Source organism: Sinocyclocheilus grahami, unplaced genomic scaffold (genome assembly GCF_001515645.1).
Source record: "Sinocyclocheilus grahami isolate Dianchi unplaced genomic scaffold, SAMN03320097.WGS_v1.1 scaffold58.1, whole genome shotgun sequence".
Lineage (NCBI taxonomy): Eukaryota > Metazoa > Chordata > Actinopteri > Cypriniformes > Cyprinidae > Sinocyclocheilus > Sinocyclocheilus grahami.
This window is the reverse complement of record NW_015505237.1, coordinates 821402-831635: the sequence shown is the minus strand read 5'-3', so window position 1 is coordinate 831635 and position 10234 is coordinate 821402. Positions and strand designations below refer to the sequence as shown.

Genomic DNA, 10234 nt, shown 5'->3' with positions numbered 1-10234 from the left:
CTGTCTGTCTACTTCACAATCACACTCCTCTTCCTGCTCGTTCAACACACTTGTAGACCTCCTCCAGTGCTCCCAGTGCAGTTGGAGGAGGTTGTGCTACTCAGATGGGAATGACAGATGACAGACATGATCTTATCACCATGGGGAGATGAGGGTGTCTGTGCTTTCATCTACAACTTTATTGCCATTGAATTTTCCATCACGCAGGCTCATCTGCTATACAAAACAGGAGAAATCAATGATTAGTACATTTGTCAAATATGGTTGCATGCCATCTATTTCTGTGCAAAAAAGCATTTTCTCATGTTTAGCATCAGGTTGTACTTTAGTGATGGGACTAGCATGCAGTATAATTGTTAGGCTTCAGGCAAAGGAGTAGGATCAAGAGAATGAATCCCATTTATGGCAGTACAACAAGGGATTAGGCCTGAATTTTTAGTAGGACTTGTTAAGATTCTCATGAATATTACTGTTCTGGCCTCTATATTCTTTACTGACGTGCAGCAGAGCAGCTGATGTTGAAATGAAATACAGAGCTATTCTGGGGTTGTGGTGATAGTGCCACAATTAAATCTGGGTTAGCAAGCGTAACGATCACACCACATGCTCTAGCAAATTCCAGAAATCCCTGTTATTGTTTTTAAAATATTTACACATGCCTAAGCACGACTAGTAAAGTTGTATACAATGAGTACAATGAAGGCTTTGAGATTAGAGGGTTCTTAAAGGGACAGCTGACCCAAAAATAAAATTTAAAAAAATTACAAACATGGCTTCCAAAACTTCCTTTTTTACTGCAGAACACAAAAGAAGATATTCTTTGTTCAAAAAACATTGGAGCCCATTGACTTTCACTGTACAGACAAAACAAAAACACAAATACATTTTTGGGTGAACTATCCCTTTAAACAGGAAGAGATTATTTGACTGACTCACATGTAAAGTGAGCAGCTATGGTATGTTTTGTTTTTATGTGATATGTAAGGCTGGATTTGTCTGAATTGGAGTACACCACAATCACAGGCTGGTGTGGGGAAAAAAATAATAATAATGCTGTGACAGTCTTTACCAGTGGATGCAATATGCATCAGACATCAGCAGACAGACTGTCTGCAGTCCATGGGTCATTCCGTCTGAGGCTGAGACTACCTGTCACCTGTCTCTTTGGCACTGAGTTAGCACCTCAGGTTACACTTTACTAGAAGGGGTGTGCATAAGACTGACATGACACCTTCATAATCATGGCATGACACCTACATAATTATGACATGACACAAGGTTTTTTATGCATGTTTATGACAACAGTCATTAAGTGTCATTCGCTCAGTTATGTAATTTTTAATGCAAAGATGACATTGTTTGAGATGTCTTTGTTATGGGCTATGGTTAGGGGTAAGGGTAGGGGTAGGGTTAGGTCAAATAATGTCATATTTGCATTAAAAATGACATAACTGAGCGAATGACACTTAATGACAGTTGTCATAAACATGCATAAAACCTCCTTCATATTCATGACATGTGTCATGTCATGATTATTAAGGTGTCATGTCAGTCTTATGCACACCCCTTCAAGTAAAGTGTTACCGCACCTCAAAGCCTGCTGGGTAAAAGCATAAAATTACAGCCCTTCTTCAACCTAAAAGGTGAAAAAAACGGACAGATCTGAAGCTCCCTCCCTTCATCCATTTTTTCACTGTCTTTTATGCTTTTACTGGAACCGCAGATGTTTGGTTACACAACCACAAGTGTTTGTGGTGTAAGCCGAGTACAGCGATCTCATCTGGTCCAAAACAGACAGAAGAACTTTAATGGTCCACTGATCACAGCCAGATGGAGAATATCAGTTAGACAGGGAGCAGAGCTGAGCAGTCTTTCAGAAGTTATAGTTAATGCTAAACAGATTTAGCTTAAGGTGTTTTTGTACGCATTACAAATGATTTGTTTCAAAGAAGCTCTGCTGATCAGTCGTGCTCTTTCTGTGTTTCTTTTCACTGTACTTCGCCCTGAAGACTCATTTACAACAGTAAAATCACTATTTGAAAAGGTTCCTAGCCTTTTAGCTAACACAAGAGCAACAGGTTCACACTGAGCAGCCACTTTGCTGGTCATCCGTCACAAGTTAAACTATTGACCGTTGGCTTTGGCACCACACAAAGCCCCCCTGGCAACATCCTCCCCCTGCGGTGTGCCTTGAACGGGGGAAGCAACCCTTTGTCCTGCTATTGTTTCCCCACCCTCAGGGCAATTAACTTCATATCAACAAGGCCTTTGGAGTATGTAAAACAATTATGTGAGAAAGAAAGAGGTGCGCAAAGGAAACCAAGACCCTGTTTAGACCTGGTTTTAAATGGCTTTTCACCTAAAAAAAAAAAAAGGATGATATTTACTTACCTTAATGTCATTCCACAACCATTGTTGGAGAGACTTTGGGACTGTTAGGTTCTGATCAGGTAATGGATGAGTAAACCCCCCTGGGTGCCGGTCAGAGCACCAATAATGAAGAGACAGGTGATTAGCTTTCTATGGTGTATTAGTAGAGAAAAGGAAGGGCCACAGAGGTACAATCAAAGGTGTAGATAGTCTGCAAAATAAGTACAATAAAGAAATTAATAATCTAAAGATATAGATAAACAATAGTAATATTTACGGTTACATAGTGAAACCAAAGCATTCATAATTCACATAATTGGCATTTCTCTACTGAACTGTAGTATTTCACAGAAAACTACAAGTCATGGGTGATCATTTGTCCCTATGAACATAAAGTTCCCATATATGGATAGAATCGTGGCGCATCGGAGTAACATTTGCATAAACAGAACGCTGATCACTCATTCGTTATTGTAGCAGCTTAACAGAACAACATCACGTCATTAAGACATCATAACTCTGATTTACATCTTGATAAAGTATGAATAATTATCCGTTAAGTAATATTCCCAATCTGAATACTACAGAATGATCGTCACAGGACATGTCTGGGCATGTTCATATGGTACATATAACACTGTAGCGATCACTGTAAACACAACTTACTTTGTGGTCAGTGACTACCACCTTGATATTAAATCTGCAAAAATCCCCACGAACAAAGTGAAAGTATCATCCTTGCAGCTGACGGCTCGGACAGATCACTCAAACACAGCAAACAGCGGCAGCTCATCAAACTACACTGCCCTCTACCGAAGTACTATTACGACTCCAGTTTCATAATAAAGGTCCCTCTTACAGGAGCCTTTAATACAGCCACCCCCAAAGATGTAGAGCATCTTTGCTTCCATGAAAGGTGACTTAACTAGTCAGTGTTGGGCCTTAAGTCCATCCTTTGGTAAGGCCGGCAGGATGACCAGGTGAGCCACCGGTCAGGTATAAACTTGACCCTTTATCAACACATCAGCTGACCTGATATGACCATCTGAGCTTTGGTGGGTCTTGATCACTTGTCCTACAGGCCATAAGCTTCGAGGTAGTTGGGGGTCTACAATCATAACAAATGTCTGCTCCTTCAGGTTGGGAGGAGATTCTTGCCATTTCTGCCGGGTTTGGAGGCTAGGAAGGTAGTCCCGTATGAACCTGGACCAGAATCGGTCCGCTAGGACCTGGGAATGTCTCCAGTGCCGGCGACTTAACATCTCTGATTCGGGATAAATGACTTGAGGCAGAGACCCATCGGGCCGCCCCATGAGGAGACTATTTGGAGTTATTGGGTCAGCATCTGCCACATCTGATGACACGTACCCTAAGGGTTTTGAGTTCAGGATTGCCTCCACTTCCAGCAAGACCGTCATTAAAACCTCCTCTGGTACTGACTGTGCACTCAAAACTGTGTATAAGGCAGACTTAACCGATCTCACTTCCCTTTCCCAAACTCCACCAAAATGGGGGGCCGATGGAGGATTAAAGCGGAAGTGGATCCTCTGTCGGGCAAGATGACCCTGTATGTCAGAAGCCAAAGCCGCATAAGCTTCCCGTAACTCCCTTTCACCCCCGCGGAAGTTAGTACCTCTATCTGACCATATTTCTGCTGGCGTTCCTCTCCTCGCAACAAACCTTCTTAAAGCCATGAGGAATGAGTCGGTACTCATGCTAGGGAGTAGGTCTAAATGGACGGCTCGGGTGGTCAGACATTTAAAGAGGATACCCCAGCGTTTCTCTGTACGTCTTCCAATTTTGACTAACAGGGGGCCAAAACAGTCCATTCCACAAGAATAGAAGGCAGGTTTGTAGAGCTGGAGGCGCGCAGCAGGTAGATCCGACATCTTAGGGATTGACGGTTGGGCCCTCCAACGTTGACATTCTGGGCAGTTACGTTGAAACCGGCGGACCGCTTCGCGGCCTCTGAGAATCCAATAGTATCTCCGGATTTCCCCGAACAACCGTTCCGATCCAGGATGATGTAACTGGTCATCATAATGGTGAATAATCAGACCAGTGATGGGGTGGTTAGGATCCAGAACCAGAGGATGCAAAATGGAGTCTTCGATGCCTGCAGTTCTCCGCAAACGACCTCCCACCCTTATCAGACCACTGGATGGATCCATTTCCGGGGCTAGAGTAACTAATCGACTCCCGGACTTAACTGGCTTCCCAGTCTCTAACAGTTTATAATCTTCAGGGAAGGATTCCTGCTGCACCCATTTGAAGATATGGACCTCAGCCTGGCGGTAATCCTCAGCCTCTGGAGAAGTCCCTGGAACCAAGTTGACTCGAAGTTCTTGGGCAGTAACATCCAATAGTTCTTGCCAGGTGTTGTAATTTCATCCATCAATCTTACCAGATGAGGGAGGAAAGGTACTGATCCCACAGAAGGTAGATTTCCATAGTTCAACCTGGTCTTCCCTGATTTCAGTCTTAGGGATTACTGGCCATTCTTTGGGATCTTGGAGGAGGAAAGAGGGTCCTTGGGACCATCGGTTCGCGCAGCAAGGTATTGGAGAGGTCTTCCCTTTGTGAGGTCATCAGGAGGGCTGTCTGCAGAACTTACATGATGCCAGTAACACTTCTCCGTCAGCTCCTGGATCGCAGCGATTCTGTTCCCCACAAAGACTCGGTAACGACGGGACTCAGAATTCAACCACTGGAGGACCGTAGTAGAGTCTGTCCACAGGGAAATAGACTTGATTGGTAGGGTTAACTCATTTTCAAGTAACTTAGACAACTGTGCTGCAACTAGACTACCACAGAGTTCCAGTCTTGGAATGGAGTGAGCTCGTTTAGGAGTGACACGGGAGCGTGCTAGAATGAAGGACAGGTAGGTCTGACCATCCTGGTCAGTAGTCCGGAGGTAGGCCATCGCTCCATATGCCTGCGCCGAGGCATCAGAGAAGATATGTACTTCATGGGTAACTCCATCCATTCCAACTTCAGGAGGGACATAAGACCGGCGAAAGGAGATACAAGGAAGGTATCGGAGTTCTTCCTCCCAAGCATTCCAGGACTGGAAGAGCTCGGGTGGTAGGTTGGGGTCATCCCACCCTCTCTGCTTGTTCCACAGCTGCTTAATGATGATTTTTGCCCGAGTTGAATAAGGTAGAAGCCATCCCAGGGGGTCGTACTGGGTAGCTAGAACCTTATAGATGTTCCTCAAAGTTAGAGTCTCATAAATCACAGGTCGGTGCTTGTAGGACAAAGTGTCCGTCTGCCAGTTCCAGCTCAGACCCAGCGTCGATTCAGGGATGTCCGACTTCTCCTGTGTCAACCACAGCTCCACACTTGCAGCACGGGCGTGGGCGGGTAGGTGACTCAGCACCGTAGGATCATTGCAGGCCCATTGGCGAATTTCGAATCCAGCTCCGGAAAGGATATTTCGTAGTCGATCAATCAAGTTCCGAGCTTCATCTGCCGTAGGCAGGCTCTGCAGGCAGTTATCGACATAGAAACACCTCTCCACTGAAAACCGGATTGCCTCATCCGTTAGGGGGTGTTGCCGCACGTGACGCTGTAGTGCATAGGTAGCACAACACGGACTGGAGGTTGTGCCGAAGGGTAATACCTGCCACTCAAGAATTCTGGGTGCCTCATCCATCTTCAGGTCCCGCCAAAGGAAACGGAGTAGAGGACGGTCCTCAGGTATAAGGCGAACCTGATGGAACATCGCCTTAATATCCCCACTTACTGCCACACGATGTTCTCTGAAACGGATAAGGACACCCAACAGTGAGGCCCCGAGGGTGGGTCCTGGCAGGAGGTACTGATTAAGGTTTTGTCCCTGATACTGATAGGAGCAGTTAAAGACAAGGCGGAACTTCCCATTGTGACTCACGAGATGGTGAGGGATGTACCAGCATTCATGTGTGTAGCCAACCGGTTGATTCCCTCCATTACCAGGGTGAGAGTCTTACAGTCAAGCAGCTGAAGAGCCTCCTGGTCCTGCTTGGACCGGGTTACCTCTTTGCCCTCCCACTGTGGAACCGTATCCAACTGCCACAGTCGTTGAACGTTCTGAAGGAGTTCATCCTGAATTGGAGCCATAGAGGTTAGCAGACATTACCGTGTGGTAGGGGGACACCCCATAGAAGGTATAGGACCCTGGAGTGTCCATCCTAGGCGTGTGTGAACTGCAGCTGGTGCACCTGGGCCACCCAATCGAACAGGCTCTGTTGGGGTTATGAGATGGGGCTGATCTGAACCGATGAGAAGTAAAGGTTGGACATCAGTGAGTGTACGGATGGGAAGACCACGCAGATGTCTGTACTTCTGTTGTAGCTGTTCTACCGGGTAAGACTGGGGTGACAGGTTAAGACGATCAGCCGTGAAGGCATGATTGATCTTATAACTGGTCTGAGGTTTACAGAGGGGCGAGATGTGAAAGGAAATAGAATAACCATGAATGAGCTGAATATCATCTCTCACTGTCCGCAATGGCAGATCTTCTGGGACACCCTGAATCCCCAAGGCCTTAACTGCAGTGGAGAGCAGAATGGTTCTCTCTGACCCATCATCAAGAAGAGCGAAGGTGTCCAAGGATCGATCGTCATAATGCAGATTCACCGGAACCACTTTGAGCATAACTCGTCCTTTGATCGAGGGTTTATCTAGAAATAACCTATCTGGGGAGGAATTTGTCAGGCAGCTCTTCTCCATGTTAGCTGAATCCTCCTTCGGGGATGGACTGACATTCACCTCATGGAGTGGACGGTGATGGGTACCCTGGCAGAGGTTGCATGGCTTTTTAAGGTCACACTGAGCAGCATGGTGTGCCCTGGCACAGCGCCAACAACGGTTGTTACTGCGAATCCACGTCCTGACCTGGTCTGAGGTAAACTTAGCGAATAATGCACACTGGCTCAGGTAATGCTCAGTCTAATCACAGAAAGGACAATAACATTTCACTTTGGCAGGCTTGGTTTGTGAAACAGGACCTTTCCAATGGAAGGGAGTCTCAACCGGGGATTCTCCAACTCCATGCAGAATGGTCACGGTTCTTTTCCCTGAATCTGATTTAACGTGCGAACCCTTGGACATCGGCTCAGTATCATAACTGTGGCACCAAGTTTCGTAACGAAGCCAGTTTGAAAGATCAACCAGATTAGGGGTTGTGCCAGGTTGGCGGAACATATGCCGACGAAACTCAGCTCGCTGCTCAGGGGGTAGCTTACTCAGGAGGCGTGCGACGTGGGACCCACAACTCAGCTCCAGCTCACCGTCACGTCCCAGGGTTCTCAATAAACCCACTAGTGACTGCACCTGAAGAGCAAACCTCTAGAAGGCTGAGATATCACCTCGCTTAATGTCAGGACTCTCAAGAACACTAGCAATCTTCCTTAAAGCTAGCTGATGTGGTTGGCCAAATTTATCATGAAGCGCTGACATCGTATAAGTGAATGGAGTAGGTGAGTTAAGATAAGCATCCGCTATCATTCTAGCCTCCTCCAGCTTAAGGTGATCCACTAAGATCTGATATTTGAATAGTTCTGTCCCGTCTGGGGGAAGCAGGTTCTCCAGAGCTATCCGGAGCCGAGCAAGTGTTTCAGTAGCCGGGAACACAAAGGAATACTTTCTAGTCTTTGGCATCACCGGATGGTAAACAGTGACACCCATGTCGGAGAGTGAAAGGTCACCCACCTGGTTCATCAAGTCAACGTCAGGCTCAGGCCATAGCGGTAGGGGAAGATCAGCAAAATTTCCATCCTCCTCTAAAGGTGTGGATTCATACCACCTCACAGGAGGAGTGGATAACTGCAATGCTGGTGGCTGTGCAGGTGAGAGATTCTGACCTCTGGTTTCACTCGTTTGACTGGTTTGAAGGTCAGCTCGAAGGGACTGAGCAACTTGAACTAATTCTCTGACTTCTGCATGGACTTCTCTCAGCTCCCTCAGGTCTACCTGAAAAGCCTGATGAGTCTGCATTAATTGTGCATGCTCATGACGCAGGTGCTGTAGTTCACTGTCATGTGTAGAGGAAATGAAACCAGCCGCTTGAGGCGAGGAGAAGGATGGCTGATGGAATTCAGCATGCTGTGGAGGCTGATAATTTGAGGACATGATTCGAGAGCCATCAGAACAGACCAGGTAACCACCAGGAGGACTGGCGTAAGGCTGGAAGGATGGGAGGGGGTCCGGTGGACAGGTGCATCCCAGGGGTGTGGGACATCATACTCAGCGACAGGTCTGCCTCGGGTATACTGTACTTCATACTGCTGTAGGTAAGCTGGAGGACGAGTATGGCGTTTAGGACGAACACCAGCAATAATCTCCTCATCAGGATCCATCATGTCAGAAGGGAATACTCATCCGGCTCGAAGGACCAATTTGTTGGAGAGACTTTGGGACTGTTAGGTTCTGATCAGGTAATGGATGAGTAAACCCCCCTGGGTGCCGGTCAGAGCACCAATAATGAAGAGACAGGTGATTAGCTTTCTATGGTGTATTAGTAGAGAAAAGGAAGGGCCACAGAGGTACAATCAAAGGTGTAGATAGTCTGCAGAATAAGTATAATAGAGAAATGAATAAGCGAAAGATATAGATAAACAATAATAATATTTACGGTTACATAATGAAACCAAAGCATTCATAATTCACATAATTGGCATTTCTCTACTGAACATACAGTTAAATGAAGGGAAACAAGGTATTTCACAGAAAACTACAAGTCATGGGTGATCATTTGTCCCTATGAACATAAAGTTCCCATATATGGATAGAATCGTGGTGCATTGGAGTAACATTTGCATAAACAGAACGCTAATCACTCGTTCGGTATTGTAGCAGCTTAACAGAACAACATCACGTCATTAAGACATCATAACACTGATTTACATCTTGATAAAGTATGAATAATTACCCGTTAAGTAATATTCCCAATCTGAATACTACAGAAAGATCGTTACAGGACATGTCTGGGCATGTTCATATGGTACATATAACACTGTAGCGATCACTGTAAACACAAATATAAATAAAATAGGCTTACTTTGTGGTCAGTGACTACCACCTTGATATTAAATCTGCAAAAATCCCCACGAACAAAGTGAAAGTATCATCCTTGCAGCTGACGGCTCGGACAGATCACTCAAACACAGCAAACAGCGGCAGCTCATCAAACTACACTGCCCTCTACCGAAGTACTATTACGACTCCAGTTTTATAATAAAGGTCCCTCTTACAGGAGCCTTTAATACAACCATGTTGACTGCCATTCAAGTTTTTTTTTAATTCCGCAAGAATGCATTAAACTGACATTGGTGACAGTAAAGACATTTATTATGTCACAAAATATTTGAACTGTTCATTTGAACTTTCTATTCATCAAATAATAAAAAGAAATGTTTCTTGCAAATCATCATGTTAGAATAATTTCTTAAGGACGTTGAAGACTGTAGTAATGGGTGCTGAAAATTCAGCTTTGCATCACAAAAATAACCTACATTTTAAGATTTATTCAAATAGAAAAGTCATTATAAATTCTAATAACATTACACATTATTACTGCTATTACAGTATTTTTAATCAAATAAATGCAGCCTTGGTGAGCATAAGAAATTTCTTTCAAAACATTAAAAACAAATCTTTGAATGGTAGTTTATGTTGTTATTTGTTATGTGACATGCTCAATTGTGATCAGATCGCACTAGAAAGATTTTCATATTAGGTGTAAACAAGGCATAAGGGAGCACGGAAACTTAAGCACTGGAAATGAATTAGGAGACAGATGTGTGCAAATGACGGCAGAGGAAAGGGATGGAATATGAGTGAGCAGGAAAGGGCAAAGATAACAGTTAGCGCATAGGAAAAA

General features: G+C 44.9%; 1 protein-coding gene across 1 annotated transcript; it reads right to left on the bottom strand.

Moving 5' to 3' along the window:
- Nucleotides 1–3362: 3362 nt before the first annotated feature.
- LOC107584323 (uncharacterized) lies at nt 3363–4541 on the bottom strand. Its single transcript, XM_016270899.1, has one exon. It carries the CDS (start codon nt 4539–4541, stop codon nt 3363–3365), a length of 1179 nt encoding a protein of 392 aa, XP_016126385.1.
- Nucleotides 4542–10234: the final 5693 nt, after the last annotated feature.